This window comes from Artibeus jamaicensis, unplaced genomic scaffold (genome assembly GCF_021234435.1).
Source record: "Artibeus jamaicensis isolate MK-2021 breed Jamaican fruit bat unplaced genomic scaffold, CSHL_Jam_final scaffold_474, whole genome shotgun sequence".
NCBI classification, from domain to species: domain Eukaryota; kingdom Metazoa; phylum Chordata; class Mammalia; order Chiroptera; family Phyllostomidae; genus Artibeus; species Artibeus jamaicensis.
Window position 1 is genome coordinate 4643295 of NW_026522046.1, and position 22850 is coordinate 4666144.

The 22850-nt window shown below is 46.2% G+C and overlaps 1 protein-coding gene across 7 annotated transcripts in view; it reads left to right on the forward strand.

The window, feature by feature from the left end:
• DGKG (diacylglycerol kinase gamma) overlaps positions 1-22850 on the forward strand; it is a 184309-nt gene that overhangs the window by 126866 nt on the left and 34593 nt on the right. For all 7 annotated transcript variants that reach the window (XR_005080209.2, XR_008390203.1, XM_037129676.2 and 4 more), the window contains one exon: positions 13548-13725. Coding sequence is in view for 5 of the 7 variants with exons in the window: in XM_037129676.2 (XP_036985571.2) it covers positions 13548-13725 (178 nt within the window). In the remaining 2 variants the exon portion in view is untranslated. The remainder of the gene's footprint in view (positions 1-13547; positions 13726-22850) is intronic.

Genomic DNA, 22850 nt, shown 5'->3' on the forward strand with positions numbered 1-22850 from the left:
AGTGCTAAGGAATGGGATCCAGGGGTCTCAGGGTGCCATCTGAGCCAGATCACTCTGGACAGGGGAGAAGATTCACACACAGACACTAGGCCAGGGCTGGCCCTGCGAAAGGGGCCTGGCCTAGACATACAAGCCCTCGAGGCTTAGCCCTGTTCTACAATTAGGTGAAGTAACTTGCTAAACTCTGTGTCTGGGCCTCAGTATTCTCATCTATATGATGGGGTAAGGGAGGTTAGCCTACTTCCCAAGGCTATAATTCCAATTAAAGTTTTCAGAGTTAGTTGTCTTTTTTTTTTTTAAAGTAACTGGTAATGGTGCTAAGTGCCTTGCAGAATCTGCAAAGCAGCCCTGAGTGGTGTCCAAATCACCTTTTCAGAGAAGGGGATAGAAGCTGAGAGAAGGCAAGATGCTCACCTGAAGTCCACAGCCTATGAGTGGTCAGGTCAGGCATCAAACACAGATTTGACCTGAACCAGAGAGTTCCAAGACTGTGCTAGCACTTAGATCTTGAGCAGAGATTCTCGACCAGGTATGGGGCGCATCTGATCCCCTTTTATTTATGTTAACACAGATAACATTAAAAGCAGGCATGAGACTTTTACCTTTATCAAAAAGAAAGCATTAAAAAAAACATTGCCAATGCTCACCCTAAATGCTCCCCTCACGGGAACACAGAGGAAGGCCTGTCTGTGAAAACTAGTGCTGTTCCTGGGAAATGGGTACTCAGTGACTTGTATGCAACTCTAATTAAGAAGCCAGCTCGCATCATCCACATGACTCTCATCAGCCCTGCTCTAAGGCAGTCTCTCAGGGTCTCTCAGTCTCTGAGAGACTTCCCTTCTAAAGCTGCCCTAGATGTTCATTTTAATCTGATTTCACCTGAATAAACAGGAGGGGGGTGGGGTGAGGGAGGGACACAGTGAGTCACCTCCGCACCCCAGGCCCAGAATAGCCTTGCAAAAGTTTTTAGATGTGATCATAGTTAGGTGGAGCGAATGAGGCAGGCTGCGACTCGAGCACTTATTTTACATGCTGTGGAAATTTTTCATTTTACCAGCTAAAAATAAGAACTTCCAAAATTCCTTGATATTTCATCTGCTTTAAAACAGTGTTCACAAGGGAAGGCGCGCCAGATCCAGTAATGTGAACCTCTGTATGGGGAAAAATGAGTCCAAATTTGGAAGTTGCTCAAAAATAATCTGTTATATCCAGAGCATTTTGGAAATCTCTGCACATCAGTTCCTCCTCTTCAATTTTTAAAAAAATTACTACTTTAAAAAGTCTTGAAAACAGTATGTCAAATTCTCCCTTTTCCCTCTCACTTAAAATGGATATTTATCAATATTTTGTTTCATTCCCTTCAAGTATTCTTAACCAAAAAAAAATTACAGACAGAACGGAGTGCCCCCACAATCCTTTTGCACTCAGCGACTTGCTTTCTTCACTCGCCATTATGTTCTTGAGATCCCTCCGCGTTGTTGCTGATAGAGCTAGTTCGTTACTTCCGGCCGTTCTGCGGTGAATACCCCACCCAAACCGTGAGGAGCAGAAACGGGGCCTCTCAAGCACTGCCAGTGGGAACGTAAGTGATAAACCTTCTGTCTGGCAGTGGCAGTAAGTGCTGAACTGAAAATGACTTTTTGGACCGCATGACCTGGGAGGTTATTCACAGCCTTGACCTAGAGAATTTGCTACACCTGAGCTCACAAGAGGTGGTACAGTGTAGCCTTTTTTTTTTTTTAATCACAACAAAATGGAACCAACCCAAATAATGGTGTCATTCTAACACTTTAAACAGCGTGAGTGAAAGTCCTAAATGCCACTGAATTATAACTTTAAAGAGGTTAATGTTGTGTTGTGCAAATTTCACCTCAATTTTGATGAGTTTAATTTTACAAAAGGGAGTACGCTGGGCACAGTGCTAAGGATAGTTAACCTATATCATGATGTGGGCCCTGTCTATGAGAGTCATAAACTCTGAAACCAACATTTAGCACAGCCATGTGCACGTAAAGAACCTTAATAAATAATTAATCTGATTAAGGTGGCACAGACAGTTTTAGTTACTCCAATCCAACCAAGTGTCATTGTTTCTCAAAAGAGAGAGATCAAGGACTTTACAGGTGAAGTAGCTTGACCAAGTGCACCCAGCCAGTAAGTGGCAGAAGAAAACCTGTGGCTCTCCAGCTCCAAACAGGGGCGTTCTCTTCTTCTACCTTGGTGTCCACTTGCAATATTGGGCACTTTTCAGTTCAAGGGGAAGAGATCTTCAAGCACCTTGGCCTCTTCTGGCATCGTTGAAACCTTCTCAGCTTAGGCAGGTAGGGCCTTTCAGAGCTAGGACTAATGAAGGTGGGAACTGGCCAGATGCTCAGCCCATCAACCCAGCCACAGTGATCCCCAGGGCGATGACATGAAAGCATGTTCATGGGGAAGGGAAAGCTGACAAGAGAGTAGAAGGAATTTTGAGTTTATGGAAAATCAAAGGTGGCAACCTGATTGTACATCAAACCCTAGAGTCAAAAGGAAGGTAGGAAGGGGCCTTGGAGAGATATCCTGCTTCTGGTCTGTTCCTTCCCTCAGTCAAGTCCACTGGCTCCAGCATTCCAGCCTCCTCGTCGCTGTGAGACCACCCAAGGCAGCTCTTGCCACTTCCGATTTCTTCTTCTTGCTCATCCTACAGTTCTCTCTGTTCCTGATTCCCTCACCCATTTCTTCCTACTCTGTCCAACTATGTCCACTCCAGTCTTTTCCTGGTCATAAAAGTAATCCAAACTCATGGTAGAACATTTTAAACTATAGAGGTACAAAAGGGAAGGAACCCACAATCGCACCACCACTCCAGTGCTGGCCTTGTTTCACTCTGTAAGAATATCAGCCCTTGTTTCTCCAAAAGCAGGTTCCTGGAGGACTGCTAGGGTTCTCCCACTTCTTAAATCCTTACCCATTTTAAACACGGCTTCATCCACCCTATCTCTCCACCTCTTTAGCCATGAACTGACTACAAGTTTCCTTCACTGATCCTGAAAGTCTTTCAGCCTACTAAGAAGCAATTGTTTCTGCCAGTCTTCTCTTACAAAATTCTACTGTCAGCTCGCAGTTTCTGACACATAACTTTTCCTCTTTCTTAAACGACGCTCCTTTTTATTTCCTTCAAATGTGTAACCCCGTGTTTCACTTCAAGCCTCCATTCACCCATATGCTTTTATTTCCCTGTTCTTTTTCATTTTCTTTGTTCTTCATGAATTGCTTTGATTTCCTTTGTCTTCAGACTCCTGGCTATCCATATTTTGTGTCTTCCAAGGACTTTGGAATAACTTTTAAGAATGAATTCTCATGCCTACATGGAACAAAGCAGTAGGGAGATATGCAGCCCAGGAGCTAGACAAGGCCCAAGGAGGTCTCGTCAGGTTCACATGACTTAGCGTGTTGGACTAGAAGGCATCCCTCAAAAGGTTCCTGGAAGATCTCCAGCCTAACCCCTGCCCCAGCAAGCTTAACATTTCTACTGCCAAGGTCCCTTAGTGGAAGAAAACTTTCCCCAAGCAAATGCATCTTCTAAGTAATGATGAACTGTGAGGCCCTGTCAGTGGCAAGTGTATTCTTTCTCTTAGACTTTTTAGAATATTGAAAATAATTCATGATCTTTATTTCCACACTCAGGAGATTCGATGATTTCAGGGAAGAAAACTATTTCAACCCACTCCACTTCTACAACTGAGTTATGAAACAGACAGAGAATATTATTATATACAATATGTCTTATTGGCTATAGTAGATAGGTCACTGTTTCTCTGCGTTGGTCAGTGAGGTAATAAACTTGCTGATCCTAGTCTTTTATGGAAGAGGTATTGGGAAGGTAGAAGAATTGACTGTTCTAGGAAGGGCACCAAATCTAACAAGGTATCAGATGAATGCCACTGTGCACACGTCCATGCTGTACCTCAAGTCCTTAGGATCAACACATTAATAACAATAGCAGCCCCTATGGAGCACTTACCTTGTGACTAGTTCTGTCCCGGCACTTGCATGCATCACCTTATTTAATCTTTGTAACAATGCTGCGTGCTGTATATCATTCCCATTATTTACACAAGGAAACTGAGTTTCCGACAGATATATCCTCCAAAGTCAGATGAGCCTCAAGCCAGTGCCCCCACGATGCCCCAGCACGCCCTGTAGGAAGTGGTCTGCGCCGCACTGCCACTTTCTGCCTAATTAGTGCATGTGTCTACTGAGTGGTAGTGGGATTCCCTGTGGGACTCGGCATATCTATTAGTCCTGCTGTCTGAAGCGAGGACTCTGTCTTATTCATTTGGTATCCCCATGCCCTGCACAATGTCTGAAGTGAAGTAATTGCTCTGTATTGATTGTAAAATTGAATCAAAGTGTGAAAAATCTCATAATTAGTGTGAACAGGAATAGAAATTACCACATGACCAGCCTCAGGTGAGACCTTTTTGTTGGAAGCCACCAAAATAAAAGGGACCCGCCCTGCTCCCTTTGTTTTTAAACATTTTTGTTTACTTATTTTAGAGAGAGGGGAAGGGAGGCAGAAAGAGAGAAACATCGATTGGCTGCCTCCCACACACCCCCAACCAGGGGCCTGGCCCGCAATCCAGGCATGTGTCCTGCCCCGGTATGGACCAGGCAAGCTTTCAGTTTGCAGGATGATGGCCAACCCACTCAGCCACACCAGTCAGGGCCCACCTTGCTACATTTGTAACGCAAAGGGGGAGAGGGCTGAGCCTGCAGCCGGGCACTCAGACCTTCTCCTAACAGTGTGGCGAGTGGGAAGACCTCCCACGCCTATCTCTGAGCTGTTGCTGGGACCTTTGAAAGTTGCAGAGGGTGTGGGACAACTGTGCACCCAGGACAGGAAATGCCAGAGTTCTCCCACCTCTTTCCCACCAAAGAGAGTTAAGACAGTGAGTGGGCAGAGCCCATATGGTACCAAGGGTGCCAGGCGGCTAAGAGGTCAGAGAAAGTGACCCTGAAAGGCAGAAGAAGGGGGGGTCTCCATTCCGAGCCCTCTCTCATGGCCCAAAAGCCTAACTGCCTCTGAGCCCTGCCAGTTCCTATGGCCATTGGTCCCGGTCTCTCTCTGCAGGAAATTCTGACCCCACAGAAAGCCCCATCCACCCCAAGTTAGCCAGAGCTCCCCAGACAGACTGAAAATCCTATTAATCTGCATCCAGACCAAGAATGCCCCAACACACCAGGTTTCTTTAACTTGGGGAGGGTGGAGCAGAGGGTAGGAAATGGCTTTGCCCTCTGTCCAACTCCGAGGCAACCCACCACTCTGCGCTCTCAGAAACAGCAGTTTTGTTTTTGGAAACTGGCACCCAGTTACAGGCTTGCTCCTGGAAATGAATGTGGTTCCCCCCAGCTGCAGTGCTCTACTTCCAGCCTCCCTGCCAACACCCCCTTGCAGCTGCCCCTCTCAAAGGCACCATTGTGCCCGCCTGGCACAGCAACAGAGGAGGGCTGAAGAGGAAGAAAACATTTTCTGCCCATGGGATGTTCTTAAGCAGGTTGTGTGTACACGGCTTCGGTGCTGCATTCCTTGAACCCACACAAACCCGCCAAAACTCCATCATCCTTGTCACAGATGGCAGCCACTTCCCAGTCTTGCTGGCCCACCACAGCTCACTGTCAGAAAAGGCAGAGCACACAGCTGGGTGGGCAAGGCTGGGGGGGGGGGAGTCAGATGACACGTTTTTCAGAACAGCACTCTGGCCTGCCAAAGCAAGGCTGAACAAACATAGACTCCGAATCCCTGATCTAGAAGGGAATTTAGTCCCACTTACCACTCAGAACACTCATTCCGGCGCATGCTGCTAAGTGCACATCCAGCCTCCTCTTGACTACTCCAAGGGTAGGGAGCTCACTCCTTTTCCAGATGCCTGCTCCACTGCTGGACAGCTCTGACTTTTACAAAGTTCCTCTCGGTTGTCGAACAAGGACCTGTGTCCTGTTCATCACCATATCCTTCCCTTGCTTGTACTTAGCACAATGACTGAAACAAAATAGGTGCACAATCAGTGTTTGTGGCATGTATCACTGAATTCCCTCCCCACTGGGGCTGTGTCTACTCTCTGGCAGCACACGGGACATGCTTCTTGCTCCTCCACATGACCGCCCTTCACAGGGCTGAAGATCTGTTCTCCGTGCTGTTGCTCATTGATCCTCACTGAACTCAACGTCGCCAGCTCCTTCTACGACTTGAGGCACAGACCTGTGACTGTGCTGACCACTCCTGTCTTGCCAGACCCCATATTTTTTCCGGTGTCCTCTTTAAAATGAGGAAGCAAATCCCTTGTGTATAGAATACTCCGAAAGTGACCCCATAGGTTATATAGCACACGAAATGAACAGGAGTCGGGTACATACTGTATTCGTGAGTCGGGCTGTCTCCTTGATCTCATCATTTGCACCTCGTGCAGGAAACCTGCAGGTTTATGAAGCCTACCATGAATTTGGAAAAGAAGGACCTGCCTTAATTTCACTGAGTCGATGTTTCTTCATCTGTAAAAACAAGCCTAAACATACCAACACTAGAGGATTGTAAGGATTAGACATAAAATATACAAACTGCCTGGTTTATAATAGTTAATAAATGATGTATATTAATGTTAACCATATAATGTGTATATCAGTATTAGTATGTACCTGCCCACAACAGCCAGTAGCTCCTAAAATGATATAAAACAGCCCCTCTAAATGCAAGGAAGCCACTGTCCTGTAAGATTTACCATGCCAGGCCAATTTTTTTTGAAGTTGTACTGGACTGTCTTTCCAATAATGCTATCACCACTCATTAACACCACTCGATTTATCACCTTTTCTTCCCTCAGTAGACACATGATTTTACTGACACTGAAAACATTCTCTCTACTTCTTCTCTAGGGAAAACAGACATCATCGTTTGCCCTGGCTGCTTTTCTTTCTTTCCCAATAAATTTCTGTATTCTGGCCACAGGCCCTGCAGATATGCAGATATCTACTTCCTTCCCAGTGGGGGGCTGGAGCCAGCTGGCTTGATGGCACATGTCCTTCCAACACTTTTCAGTGATGTCATGTTGGTAGCTTGAAACTGGCCATAGTGAGAATGTTTACACCAGAGAACACCACCGTCAGAGCTGCTGCTTCTGTTTAACCGACCCTCCCACCCAGAGACCCTGATGTGAAGCCTTTGGCAGCACACTGCTGCCTTCAGCATCCACCTGACCTTGAGCACAGGAATTGTGTCCCATTTCTGTTCCACCCCCAGGATTTAACAGAGTAAATAGATTCTCATTCTGCTCAATGGATAAACCGATACCTTTGTCTTCTACCTCTTAATGTCTCTCATATAAACTGTGTCCCTGTGCCCTATTCTTGTTACCAGCTATTCAGATACAGGTTTCTCTTAGCTATGATCTGAGGACCTCTTCTTGCAGACTTGGATTAACCTTCCATATCTCTCGCTAACCTGGACATTCAGTCCACTTTATTCTGTCAATATTACTCATCCTGGGAAGTTGTGGGGAACCATCTGGAAGGAGCAAAACCTTCTCAGGTTTTTAAAGGAGTACCTTGGTTTCCATTTTGGGATTTCTCCACACGTTCTTTCTTTCGATTAACAAATAGTTATACAGGCCATCTGACATGGGTGAGGCCTGGCAGACAAGATGAAGAACCCAGAGCAGTGTAACCCACATATGGGCCCTGCCCTCTGAGAGCTCACAGTCTCCATGGGACAGGCAAATATGCAAAATACATGTCAAAATATACATTTCCCATGAAACAAAAACAAAGCAATGAAAATTCAAGAAGGAGAATATCGATTTCTAGCTAGAGCACTGGGGAAAGCCTCACAGAGCAAAGAGCTTTTGAGCTGGAAGGGTAGGATTTTAATAGGCACAGCAGAGCTGATGCGTAGTTTAGGCAGTGAGTACAGCAGAAACAAAAGCAAGTTTGTTTCTGTGGCCTATTTCGCAGATCAGTTTCGGCTACCATGCCTGGCCTTTGCTAGAGCCCGGCGAACCCTGTTCCTCAGCTACTTTCCTCTTTCCAAATCAAAGGGCCTTTGGACCAGTGCCCGGCCTCCCCCACAGTCTAACATACATTCCAATCTGACACACCAGGTCACAGAGAGAACATCCTCCCCACCTGCCAAAGCAGAAATGTTCCCACTGTAAGTGAACACTACCTCCCCACCCTTACCAGGACCCTACTGGAACCTGGGGCTATACAGAGTGGTATACTGGTGCTTTCCCTTCACCTAATAGCTATCAGCATCCTGATCCCTCAAGAAAAGCAGGGATGATCTTGGTCAGGTCTGTATGTTAGCCACCTCTCTGCCCTTGAATGTGTATCTGAGGCTCTGTCATGGAGGCCAAGCACTGAGGGAGGCGACTGTCTCATGCCCACCCCCATCTCAACCTACCAGAACCTCTATTCAAGTGTGTCCAGATGTCATCCAGTCTTCCTCAGCTTTTTCCTTCCTTCCATGCTGTAATTGACATACTGTTTTCCAAGACATTGCCCAGCTCTTTTTCCTCTTCAAAAGATGCCTCCACCCCACCCTGACCGGTGTGGCTCAGTTGGTTGGGCGTCATCCCGCAAAGCTGGAGTTTGCAAGTTCAACTCCTGGTCAGGGCACATGCCTGGGGTGCATGTCCCTGGTTGGGGTCCATGCAGGAGGCAGCTGATCAATGTTTCTCTCTCTCTTTCTACCTCCCTTCCCCCACCTCTCTCTCAAACACACACACCCATTTTTTCACTCACTTGTGAAGGAAAAGGCTCCAGTGTCATCCCCAGGCCAATATCCATCTCACCACCATGTTTAGCATCTTCTCTTGTACACAATTTACTTTCCCCCGTAGGCATTCCCAGCTTCCTCTCCCTCTATCCATTCATCCAACAGGTATTCACTGAGTATCTTTTCTGCCTCGAACATCTGTGAACAACCGTTTCCTCAGGTGCATTACTCTTTTAGATCCAATCTTCTCCCTCCCGCCCCATTTGTCTCCCAACCACATGGTGCTTCTGACTGTTCCCTCACTATCACCCCCAAAGTCCCCAGTTGAGCCCTAGCTCTTGCAAGAAATAGCTGCGTAACCTAGAAAGGTCACTTACCAACCCTAGATCTCATTGTTCTCATTTCAGTGATTAGAGATTACCAAATCTAGTGTTCCATCTGGCTTTCTGTGCTTTGGCCCTCATCCAGTTGCCAAAAAATTCCTCTTTACAAAATCACTCATGACCTCTTAGTTATCAATCCAAAACACCAAAGGTCTAATTCCAGAGATGCTGACCCTGATTACCTGTGTGATTTTAGCCATTTATTTCACCTCTTTAAACCTCTATTGTTCTCATCTATAAAATGTGGTGGTTGCATTGAATGACCTTGCAAGACTCTTCAGGTCTTTCATTCCATGAGAACATAGATGCAGAGAAGAAAGAGAGAGATCCTTTTTGGAGAGTGGACAGGTAAGAATTCCTGGAGAAAATGGCATCCGTAGAAATTTGGAAGAAAAGCAGGGAAAGGGACTATAGTAAGAATCATCTTCTAAGGCCTGGCTGGTGTAGCTCAATGGATTGAGTACATGCCTGTGAACCAAAGAGTTGCTGGTTCAATTCCCAGTCAGGGCACATGCTTGGGTTGCAGGCCAAGTCCCCAGTAGGGAGTGTGCAAGGGGCAACCACACACTGATGTTTCTCCCCCTCTCTTTCTCCTTCCCTTCCCCTCTCTATAACATTCTTTAAAAAAAAAAAGAAAGAAAAGAAAGAATCATCCTCCACTAATCTGTATAATGGATTCGGCTTGAGACAAACCGACTAATGAGATACAAAGGAAATATACAACTGATCTGATCCAGCCTCTCGATATGAAAGTACTGATTTACTGAAGATAGAGGAGACAGGCTGAGAATGTTTAAAATCTCTTGCGTCTCTTGACACCTCAAGAGATGCAGTCAGAAAAATTCAGAATCTGGGAAAAGCTACAGCTTTACTTCTCCAAAGTGTGATCCATCACACATGCAGCATCAGTATTACCAGGAAGCAGGTAGAAATGCAGAGTCTCAGGCCCTGCCTGAGGACTCCTGAATGTGCATTTTAATAATCCTGCACTGAGTCATGCACAAATACAAGTCTGAGAAGCACTGTGTACAGGCCCAATGACCCATTTCCTTCAATACATGTTAAAAAACAAGGTAATAAAGTACGAGGAGCTTATAGATAAAAGAAACTAAAAGACAATCAGCCAAATTTGATCTGTATATCTTGCAGACAAACCAATTATTTTTTTAAATGAGACTATAGAGGAAATTTGAACAATTACTGGATATTTATTGATATTAATGAATTATTGTTACTTTTTGAAGAGTAATCATCGTGTTGGGGTAATTCTTTTTTTAAAGAGTCTTATTTGAAGACACATACAGAAGTATTTATAGATTAAATGCTAGAGTATCAGGGTTTTGCTAAAAAATAGTTCAGTATGGAGGTGGGGAAACAAACTGGGGAGAAGTTAAAACAAGATTAGCTGTAAACTGCCAATTGCTGAGGCTGAGATTTTGAGTACGTGGGATTTATCATTCTCTCTACTTCCCTCTATATTTGGAAATACCCATAATAAAAAGACGAAGAGAAAGACCAAGAAAGAGTCATCAAAGATGGGAGGGGCAAATCAATAAAACGCAGTGGCAGGAAACCTAAGAAAGAAAATGCCAAGCGGAAAGGGGGCAAGGACCCCCAAGAGCCATTGAAGCCTGGGCGGGGGAGGGGATCATTCCGGCGAGCAGACGAAGCCCAAGGGCAGGAGTGTGTAAAAAAACAGCCTGCGCTCTAAACCAGAGAAAATCCCCGTAACTGTGGCACCGTGAATCAGGTTAGAAGAAGGGAGAATTTCCTAGTTGCTAAAAACTGAAACAGGTCATCAAATAAATTATGGGATCTCCTTCTCTGAGGACCTTCAGAAATAGGCTCCTCAGGACTGAAATGGAGGCGGCCTTGCTCTGGGGAGAGCAGGTTCACATCCGCAGGCTTTTCAGGTCACCGCGGCGGGCGGACGCAGGGTGGGGCGAGGGTAGCGCGGAGAGAAGGGAGGAGGGTGGAAAAGCCCACAGCCCGGGCAGGGAAGCGGCAATGCCCTCCCTCCCTCACCTCCTCTGCTCTAGGTCCCACTCAGGGCGCAGAGGACCTTGGCGGATCCTAGTTCTGCCCACAATTATGAGGATTTTAGGGATTCGAGATAGGGGGAGGGGAGATGAATTGGGAGCAAGAGGATGAATACGAATTCGAGGACATTTCATTTGCACATAACTGCGCCTTGACTTCATAACCCAGTCTCTGGTTACCTGTACACTGGCCCTCCACCAAACAAACAAACCATCCCAGGCTCAGAAAGAAACCAGAACTCTGGGTATCTTCTGATCAAGGATAACCAGCAGTGAACGTGGCTGACAGCTGGGGGCCGGCGCGCTGGGGCTGGGAAGAGGCGGGCGCAGGAGGCTCCTGGCCGGGGCTCTGGCAGATTCCTGAACCGCTTCCAAGGGGGTAGGAGCGGACTGGCCTTGATGCACTCCACCCCACTCTGTGCCTGCAGCGCTGCCTCGGACTCCGAGGCCCGAGGGCCGGCACCTCGCCGCCCACGTACACTGGGAGTATGGTCGCAGGCTTGCCTGTCTCACTACCCAGAACAAGAGCTTTCTGTTTCAGCGCAGAACTGGTCTATAAATACCTGAGTTCCACTGCAGCCGCAGCCTCGAGGGCAGCCGGCTAGCTCAGTCTCAAATTAGGGATGGCTAATCGAGCGCGTAGGGACCACCGCCCTCCTTGAGCTTTCCCCAGAAACCCCCTGAGTCCAAGCAACCGCAGGGGACCGGGTGACGTCATGGGATTGTTGGAGGATTTAGCTCAGAAACCCGCCGGGGAGCGGCCCAGGGCCTGTGATCCATTTAAGCCGACAGAATACCACTGATGGCTCCACTTTCCCAAATCTGGTGCATCACCTTTCCACCTTTCCTGAGACCTAAGAAGGCCTGAGGTTCTGGGAAATCATTGTGTGATGGCCAGTTCAAGAACCCTGAGGAACAGACATGCACGGATGGGCTGGCAAGGCCCTGGCTAGCATGGGTCTGGCCAAGGGACCGTTAGAAGGCTTCCAGCAAGGTCTCAGGTAGTAGGAGAACGATTTGAGTCTTAGTAACTAACTTGCAAGATTATTATGAAGGTAATGAATGGGATGTATATAAAAGCTCACCTGGCAGATGACAATGCTTAATACACATGCACAGTGATGATGATGATTTCATCTTGTATCTGGTGAGCTGTCCCATGGAGGAGGAACAAGGTCATTCTGTCTGGCTTCAGAAAGGAGAATAGGACTAATGGGTTGAGGCAGTAAGAAAGAGCATCTGGCTCAACTTAAAAAAAACTTTCAAAAGTCAGAATTCCCCAATGAAGAAGTAAGTTCCTAGTTACCAGAGAAGCACACTCTATTCCATTTTGTAATTGGTAAAACAAGTCATGAGGACAAGATACCATAAATTAAGAGCATCAGAGAAATCAGAAAGTAAGCCAACGTGAATGACAACAAGCCCAACATTTCTATTCCTTCTCTGTGAGAAATCTCTAGAAGCCTGGATTTGTAGATAACCTTGAAGACCATGGATTTTGGCTGCATGCTTTCGATTTTTCCTGACTCAGTAAGCAAGATGAAGAGCTTGAGTTTTATAGTGAAATTCCAAACTTAGACCCTCTGGTGTTATTTTTCAGCTGTGTAATCTTAGCTCACCTTGCTGGGTCCAGTTTTTTCTTCTGTAAATGAAGTAAACTACCTACAAATCTGACAAACAGGATCAGTGCTAATGTATTCCTTGCTGCACTGATAAACATTATGGCAGAGAGGTCTGAATTTATTGATAAATGAGACAGGCAAATTCAAGCTTTCTGGCCTTTTGTCCTTGGCAGGGGATGTGGGTGGTGGAGACTGGGCAAACAAACGGTGCCACCTCAGCAAGCACACGTGCCAAGATTGCACTTAGGATGCAGATGCGGAGACAGGCACCTTCTGAAAGCCTTCCAACCCTTCAAGTCTTCTGCTTTCACAGGAGGGATAAGAGGTGGTAAATGAAACTTTCCTGTCACTGTTGAGAAACTAGCGTGTTAGGTTGTGGACTCAGTGTCCTATCCAAATCTTTACAATGTTTAGGAAGGGTCAGAGTTGATGATAAAGAGGCTGGACTGCAGAACAATTTTTCAGTTGTCTTGTGAGCCATCCCCAAAGCCCTTTTAAACCTATAGACCTTCTGGTCTCTGGAGCCTTGTGCCATCTACCCCAGACATGACCAAGACATGACTCCCCCATCCCACTGCAGTGGCCATAGCACTAGGCCTGAGCAACTCTGCCTGAGATTTGGCTTCTGACAGAAGCAGGCTGGTGGCTGAGGGCCCATCACATCCTTCATGAGAGCCTCCACCATCCACCACACACACAGAACCTTGTATTGGGATGTACTGATACTAACAGATGGTCTTTTCTCTCTGTCCCTCAGTGTGATGGGGTTGGGGTGGACCTGAGCAACATCTTCCTTGAAGGCATCGCCATTCTCAACATTCCCAGCATGTACGGTGGCACCAATCTCTGGGGAGAAACCAAAAAGAACCGAGCTATGATCCGGGAGAGCAGGAAGGTTGTCACTGACCCTAAGGAACTGAAATTCTGCGTCCAAGGTAAGTCAGGCATGAGGAATATGGCTCTAGGTCAGTGCCCTGATAAAAGGGTCTTCAGGTGGGTGGTATTCAAGTTCTGCAGATACACTGACTCATCATTCCTGATGTTGCAAAGTTTCCAACCTAACTGGGAAGAAAAAATGAATAATAAGGGAACTCTTAATGACAGTCAGTAGGCAAGCTGTGGGACTCCATGAGGTCAGGAGTCAAACACTGCTCCTGCCCAGGTTACTACTGCCTTCCGATAACTCTTTCCAGTAGTCAGTTCTCAACCTTCACCTCACTTCACCTGTCAGTGGTATTTGACCCAGCTGATCACTCCCTCTTCCTGAAAATACTTCGCTTCTGGGACTCCACACGTTCCTGGTTTTCCTCCTCCCCCACTGGTTACTCTTTCTCAGTCTCTTTTGCTGATTCCTCATCTTCTCTCTAACCTTTTGATGCTGGTGGGTCCTCAGGCAAGGTCACCAACCCTCTTTTCTTTTCTGTCTATACTCACTCCCTCCTTGATGACCTCATCCAGTGGTGAGACTTTATTTAAATACCACGTGAGTGCCAGTGACTCAGCACGTCCAAAACTATCCCTCCCACAAACTGTCTCCACCCACAGCCTTCCCCAGCTCAGTGGATGATAGCTCCAACCTGCCTGTTGCTGGAGCCAAAATACTTGGCATCATCCTTGACTCCTCTTTTTATCCCACATCTCATATCCAATTTATCAGAAAATCTGTTAACTTTACCTTTAAAAGTAACGGGTGCACCCACTTCTCACTGCATTCCTACCACCTTTGTCAAGCCACCATCCTCTGTCCCTTGGATTACTGCAAATCCTCCTAACTGAATGTCCTGTGTATACCCCTGCCCTGTGCAGCCTGTCCCACCACTGCATCAGAGTACCCCTGCCAAAAGGTGCCAGATGATGCCATGTTCCTGCTCCAAATCCTGCAGTGGCTCGGAGTAAAAGCCAAAGACCTTCATGTGACCTGGAGGGTCCAGATGGTCTGGCCTCCCATTACTTTTGAGACTTCATCTTCTGCTATTCTCCCCCTTACTCCCTCTGGCTTCTCTAGCACCACAGGCTGCATCCATGAACTGACTATTCTTTCTGCCTGGAACAAGCGGTTAGTGTGGCTTGGTAGCATCAGCTGTGCCTTCCCCTCTAAAAGTACCCTTAAACCTACCTTTACCTCTACCCCTTACCAGCTATGTCCACCAATGAACCAAGTGGGGACTCAAACAGAGTTTTTGGCAGCTCCAGCTGCTCTGTGGATTGGAGGAAAGGGTGCCACTGATCCTCAGGGGTTCTCAGTAGACTGGTGAGCCGGGGGAGAGAATCCATGTGTGAAGGCATTTGCAAAGACATCACAAGAGGAGGAGGAGACTTGGTTAGAGTCCAAGTGCTGCTACTAACCTACTTTTTGACATCTCAGTTTCCTCTGCTGTAAACCCAGTATCATATGTAAAGTTTTGATAGGTGAATGGATGGGGTTGAACCAGATCATTGGTTCTTAAACCAGGCTTCCTCGTTGTAAATGAAGATTCCTAGGCCCTAGCCCAGATCTACCTAATTAATCTCTGGGTTGGTTCCTGGTAATGAGCTCCCCAGATGACTCTGATGAATTGTGAGGTTTATTTGAGAACCACAGACATAGACAAGTGTCCATGAATCTAGGTCTCTCCCAGGCTATCAGTGCTGAGACTGGATGTGATCCCACCAGTAAAAGGAGACAAAACTTGGCTGACCATTTATATAGGGAAGGGTTATTTGCTTGTTTTGAACCCATCTATTAAGACAACCAGATTGTCATATTCCAGGTTAAGTCATTGAGAAGTATCATCTTGACAACTCCACCCTTTAAGAGAGGACTCAGAAATTTTTATTTCTGTTGACCTCTTAAGTCCCCTTTATTTCACAGTAAACTTTTCAATTTGTATAAATTATTAAACTGAATAATGTGTTCCTTCTTCCACCCTTGGCAGGGGAAGTTGCGGGTGCCAGCAGAGGGTGGGGGAAGCACTGGAAATTGTAGAAAGTTCCTGAAAACTTTTCCCACCCTGATGCTCCTACCTCAACCCTTACTCTGACATCCAGTCCCATCAGAACAGAATCAGGGGAGACTCTTCCCCTCCCCCAACTCAGGGGCTTGGGAAAGCTCTTGCTGAGGACCTGTTCGGGTTCGGACACAAGGACAACCTACATCTTCCCCTTCCATATCTGACCGTATTTCTTCCCCTTCAAGCAAGAGCAGTGTGTCTGCTGATCACTCTTGATCATCATATACAGGAACTCTCTATACAGGAACTCTCTTCCCCAGATCCCCCTCTCTCAGCCCCAGAATGTGCTTTCAGAGCTAAAAATGAAGCTACTTCCTGTTCTTTGGAGGAGGACATGAGCTGATCAAAGCACCAGCTGAGAAAGGCGCCCTGGCTTCTGGGCTTTGCAGAGACACTAACACTGAGTTTCTTTTTGAAAAAGCCACGATCTTATATAAGTTGAGATAGTGGAGAAAAGCTGAAGAGACAACTTTAGTAGGAAAGCATCATCTTGGGAGTCAAGAAACTTGGATTGCGGTTCATACTGCCTCTCGCTAGTGTGTGACATTGGGCAAGTCCTTTCACCTTCTTGGATTTTAATTTTCATTATCTATAAAATAGGTGAGGCTAACAATCATATAAATTTCTATAGATCATGGGTTCTTCATGGCTCCACAAAACTAAGGCATGGACAAGTTTGGTATAGGTGGACTCCTTGGACATAATTGTATGGCCAGTTTCTTCCTTCTTTCAGTGTGTTTTGTCCCACAGTTTATAGGCCAGCAGCTGAGAAGGCAAGGGTCTCTCTCTGTAGCCTCTTCATTTGTTGGGATTCTTTACTCCTTGGCAATTTCACTGGGATTGGAGGTGAGGGAGGAGTCAGCAGAGAGTAGTAGGAGGGAAGGAATATATCATAGGGAGTATAAGAGGAAAATGACAATAGAAGGAGTTAGTATCAAATCTTTCTTATAAATCTGTCTTTGCCCTTAGAAAAGCAATCCAAGAAAGATCATGGGTCAGGATTAGCATGGAATGAATTCTGTAAGAAATTAACTGATTATACCCTGGCTGGTGTGGCTCAGTGGGTTGAGCACTGGCCAGCAAACCAAGAGGTCACCGGTTCCATTCCCAGTCAGGACACTGGCCTGGGTAGTGGGCCAGGTCCCCAGTAGAGAGTGTGCGAGAGGCAAAACCACACATTGGTGTTTCTCTCCCTTTCTTTCCCTCTCCCTCCCCCTCTGTCTAAAAATAAAATAAGTAAAATATTTTAAAAATAAATTAGAAAGCAATAAAGGGAACTGGGAAAAGCACGAAGCAGTTAAATGACTAGGGTTTACATTTATACTTTAGTTTTCTAAACCTTAGGAAGTGACCTCACCTCCCTGAGTCTTAGCTTCCTCATCTCTGAAAAGGGCATAATACCACCTAGCTTTTTATGAAGATCATGGATATGAAAGTGCCTGGAGCATAATTTAAGCTCAAAACTTTAAAAAAATTCCCCTTACCTTTAATCCCATTTCATGCTGGAGCATACCAGTTGAATTCCTGATTTTGACGTTTTTATCTCTGGCATCTCTATCTGCTTGCACCATCACCAGGAAAGAGCAGAACTCACACCAGACTGCAGACCAGCCTTTGCCCCAGCACATTAAACTCATGCCATCAATTGTACTATACCCAGGGTCTCCTTTCCCAGACCTTTCAGATTCCAAGAATGGAAGTGGACATATTCCCAGTGCCTGACCCAGTGTAGTTAGTCAAAAAAAGGTTGTTGGATAAATGAGACATACGTAGATATTCGTTCTTTTCAATTTTTGTAACACCAATAAGAATAGTGACAGATAGTCTCTTATATTTCATTTTGGCTCATAAATAGTTTGCATATATTAGCTTCAAATAATTCTAAGCAGAAACCCATGAGCAAGGTATTCCCACTCCCATCCATATTTTTATCTCATACTGGGGAAAAACAGAGGTCCACGGGAGGGGTGTGGCTTATATAATTTATGTCCAGTGGTGGCCTCACATCCAACGTCATGGTTTCTAGCCTAGCCCTAAGCGGCTAGTACCCAACCAGAAAATGTATTTGAGGTCCTACTGTGTGTATTTCAAAAGCCAGGGCCCTAAAAAATGGGAAGAATTTATGACCCAGCATGGGAAAGTCCCCGCACACACATGTTGAAATTCTGCTCCTCCTGTGGGGCCAACCCTAAGGGCCTGTCCTTCCTGGGGCCCATAGAAGTCAGTCCAGCTCTGAACTCCTGGAGCATTTAGCTTTACCTTCTGTCTTGACAGTGCACTGATGATGGGTTGCCCTGGTCCATAGACATGTGCATCCTCGTCATATCTACTGCCAGTGCCTGGAAAATGAGGAACATGTGTTCATGTTCATGTTCCCTTGAAAGCCTAACACTCTACTTGGCTCACACTGTCCTACAGCAATGTTTGTTGGAGGGGAGTGGGGAGGGAGATCGAATCTTGCCTTTGTCTGCCCACACAGTGGGCGGTGAATTCTGGAGCAGGACAGGAACAGACACTTAGTGAAAGATCTTGGGGGGAAAATAGTCTCATAAAGAGTTATATGTGAGTGTTAGTGAGGCTGCAAATTCTGCTTCATAGAACCATGACAAATTCATTTGATAAGTAAGAGATGTCCTGGCTATATAAGTAATTCAGCTGTAACTTAGAGGACTTGTCCTTGAGAGTCATTATAGAGTAAGGGATTGAATATTGAACTAAAAGCTAGAAGACCCAGACCTTCCCACCACCAGCCATGTGACAGTTGGTTGAGTCACTGAACCCCTGTTACAAAATGGGAACAATGATAGTCTCTCTCCCTCAGCTCGTTTGAGGGTTAAATGAGATTATCCATGTAGGGCACTTAGCAGAGTACCTGAAACGTGGTGAGCTCTTGATTAATAGTACTCAGAATTATCATTAAGTGATAAGTGAAAGATGATAAGTACTTAGTATATGATTTTTTAAAGAATTTCACTCTCTTGACCTTCAGGAATTTGTTCTAGATTCCCTTTAAATTACCTATGGCCCTAACAACCTGTAACTCTGGGGCTATTCATTGTCACCGTGCTTAAGCGTGTGTGACTGTTGCTGCCAGTAGAGTGGTTACCAGAGCTGGCTGCCCAGTGAAACAAGGGGAAGATAAACGTGGTAAGTCTTGAACCCCGCTGAAACACCAAGGGCACGGCACAAAACCGGGTTGGTCCCGGTGAAGTCGGGGAGCACAGTCCTGGGCAGCTCTGCCACTGTTTCTCTCTAGCCCCACCCTACAGATGAATGTGAGACTCGCAACACCTTCTCTCACACTCTTCGCTGAGGCTCACATCTGCCCCAGTCCAGCCTTCAGGCTGCAGCCAGCAGCAACCTTGAGGCTGTGCCACCCATACTTGGCCCTTCTGGCTATTTGATATCAAAGCAACATTACTCTCAGTGACTTTGTAGTCGATCCCACTTGAATGACAAATGTGGTATTCTAGACAAGATTCTGAACAGAGAGGGCAAAATCTCCCTAGAGCTTCACTAGTTTATACTTTTTGTAATTCCTGGTGGACAAAGATAGGGAGGCAGACATTAGAATGTACACTTTGAGTCCATTTCCCAGCAGTGGGGACATACTTTCTGTCATTTATTCAACATGCTATGAAGCACCTACCCAGTGCCAGGCACTGGACAATAATGAGCAAAAACAGGCACAGTCTCTATACTTAGCCAGTATGGAGCACGGGAGCCAGGTGTCAATAAAATAATCCCACACATAGGCACGTAATTAGGTGGTGAGTGCCAAGAAGCAGAGTCATGTGGCTACCCAGCACCTCAGCAAGACCAACAGGCCAGAGTGTAGCTAAGAGGTACACCTTGCTAGCCTGGTACTCAAACCAATGGAGCAGGCACTCACAGAGGCTCCCTCCTGGCAAATGCGTACAGTCGTCGGATCTCGCCCAGATACCAAGGTCTCATCTGGCAAAGGGAAAACCCTCCTGCTTCACAGTCAGTTGAATGTGTACTATGTAGGTACACATGGTTCAATCTGCTGTATCCTCTGCCTGCTTGGATTTTCACTTATCGTATGGACTATCCTCTGAATCCCAAACCAAGGGAATAGGATGCTATACAGCCATTTGAGAGTCACACTCCCAGATGAGGAGCTAGAGCTCAGAGCAGACAACACAGCCATTGCAAGCACAGGAGTTTCTTGTTTCTTGGGGCTTGCTTTTCACTTATGTGAAAGCATAATAGAACGTGACCTGTTGGCTTCAGGAGTTGTCCAGGATTGTAGGTTCCCAATTTTCCCATTCAGTACAGATCTGACCAGAAAGACTATCATAGTGAGCCATAGTCGGCCACTCACTGCTCATTTGGGTTGAGAAAAAAATAGAAATGTTCCTAGAAAGTGTGCGTTTCACAGAAGTTTCTCTAGCCAGGTCTCTCCTGGGGGCTGAGATAGAGTAAGTGAGTGACCCCTAAAGAACCTGGGGGAGTTTTAAGGGGGACTGTGTGCACTGGGATTCCCCTCAGCTCTGGGAAGTAACTGTGGCAACACATATGTCATTCCTCTCAAACAGTTACAGGCCTACAGAGACTTCGTTCTGCTTTTTACAGGAAGTCACAGCATTGTCATTTAGTCCTTCAGGTGCCCATATTGCAGTTGACATTCCCCAAAGTAGGCATTATCTTTCCCCTCTTTGCATACTCTACCCCCTCTTCTACAACCCACTGCCCCCCACCCCACATTCCCTGCCTTATTAATGTCCTCACTTGTTGCCCAAGCTAGAGACCCACAGTCTCTAGCTGGCCCTGGAGGTCTGCCTCCCACCTGCCTCCTGTGCTCAGTCTCCTAAGCCCGTATCTATTCTCAGTTGACCCAGCATCAGTTGCTTTTGTGGCATCTGGCAGGGTTGCCCCCTGGACTCTGCAGGTGAGGCCAGGTATATTTTTGCATCTTCCCAATAAAGGCTGCACAATCTGTTTCTCAGATGCATGTTTCTATAGAAATTATGATGTTTTCTATGTAGTATTGAAATCCTGGAGTCACGGGTCTCTCAGAAATTTAGAGATCATTTTATCCTGTAGGTAAGGAAAGTGAGAACTAGCAAGGTAAAGTTGCTTGCCCTTGGCCAAACCCAGACTGAAATGCAAGTCTTTTAGGTCACACAAGCCAGCCCTAGGTCCACTAAGGCAGGGATTGGCCAACTTTTTCTATAAAGGGCCTCATAGTAACTATTAAAATAGGCTCTGTGGGCCATAGAGTCTCTGATGCAACTACTCAGCTCTGTCCATTAACCTAAAAGCAGCCATGGAGAATATATAAACAAGTGGGCATGGCTGTGTCCCAGCTCATTTACGCACACAAACAAGCAGCAGACTGAATTTGGCCCTCAAGCTGTGGTTTGCCAAACCCTGTACTAGAGCCTCATGTGGTTCACACCCAGCAGCACTGGCATCACCTGAGAGTGTCAAAAATGCAGACCCTCAAGTCCCAGGCAAGATGTCCTGCAGCCAAATCTGTGTTTTAACAAGATTCCCTGGGACACTGAAGTCTAAGAAGCACTACACTGGTGGGCGGGCCACTCCCCAGAAGCATGCCAGGAAGAAACTTAATACTTTAGAAAGGTCACATGAAAAGATGGTTCTGAAACTAGAGCTAAGTCCTACTGTTTAAACACGCAGTTCTTTTTACACACCCTGACCCAATTGGAATTCACTGGAAATTCAAAGTAAAGCAAGCATTCATTCTTCTCCAGCTGACTTCTAAATCAAGAGGACTCAAACTCACACTACCCACCACCCAAAGACCTGGGAGGGGCTGGTGAGGTAGAGGCTGCTCCGCATCTGCAGAGGGGAAACTTGCTCACGCAGGTTCAACCTCTAGTTAAAACTCCAACTTAATTCCTGCCTTAGGAGGTTTGCTTCTCAAAACAGAACCACAGAGCCAAGGAACCTTTCATTTCTCACATGCAGAAGAAACTTCCAGGCTGTCTCCTTGGCAGGCCTAGACATCTTACATTTTCCCTCTCCTGCTTGCCTCATCTTGGTCCATGCACAGCCCCTGTTCCCCTGGACCAACTGTTCAGCCATTTGATATCAGCTGCCTCCTAAGACCCAACCCACAGCGAAATTCCACGCTGGCCACGTGTTCTGCACAGCGTGAATGCTAGTGTTCTTCTTGGTCTGTTTCTAATGTGTGCAAGAAGTGTTTCATCTTCTTAATTAACCAATGAATATGTATGTTATTCACTGAGCACTTACTTATGGGCCAACCCTACTGCATATTTAAAAAATTTAATCTGTCTTATGGCTGAGGACACCGAGGCTAATGACCACAGAGACAATACACAGTAGATTCTGGCCTTCAAGAACCTAGTGCTCCAGGTGCTGTAGGGATGCAAACAAGAGTACCACATGGTCTAGCCTTTCAGTGGTTCACACATAGGAAATACATGTATATTTCATGTTAACAATCATGTTGACACTGGCATGAGAGGCAAGCAGCATGGAGCAGCAGAAACAACGTATCATAAGAGTATGGAAAATCAGGGAAAAAGGGTCCCTCTGTAGAAACTCTATCCCCAGCTGTCTAGCACTGTGCCATGCACCTAGAAGGTGATCCATAAACATCTGATGAATGAATGAATGAAATGAAGGAACAAGACAGAATGTGCTGTGTGTGCTAATACCTAAAGCTCACAAGGATGTGACAAGACAGTGAATAAGAGAAGGGGAAGATGGGCCAGGAAACCAGCACACAGAAGAAGCAAAAAACAAGGCCATGGAATTTGTATATGATCTTTTGAATGACAGGAAGTGATGAAGGGTTTTAAGCCAGGAGCAACAGGAGGTGAGAGTAGGACTAGTAGGAGGGTTTGGATTAGAGGAAAAGGAAAGGAACTGGTAGCAAGGAGACCAGTGCAGAAGCCAGTGCAGAAGACAGACATATAGCTCTCTAAGACCTTGAACTGGGAGTCAATGCCCAAAAAGGAAGAGTGGACAAAGTCAACAGGAAGTGGGAGACAGACAAAGGGGACATTGTCATGTGGGAGATGCACTGCCCCCCACAAACCAGCCAACAGGATCCC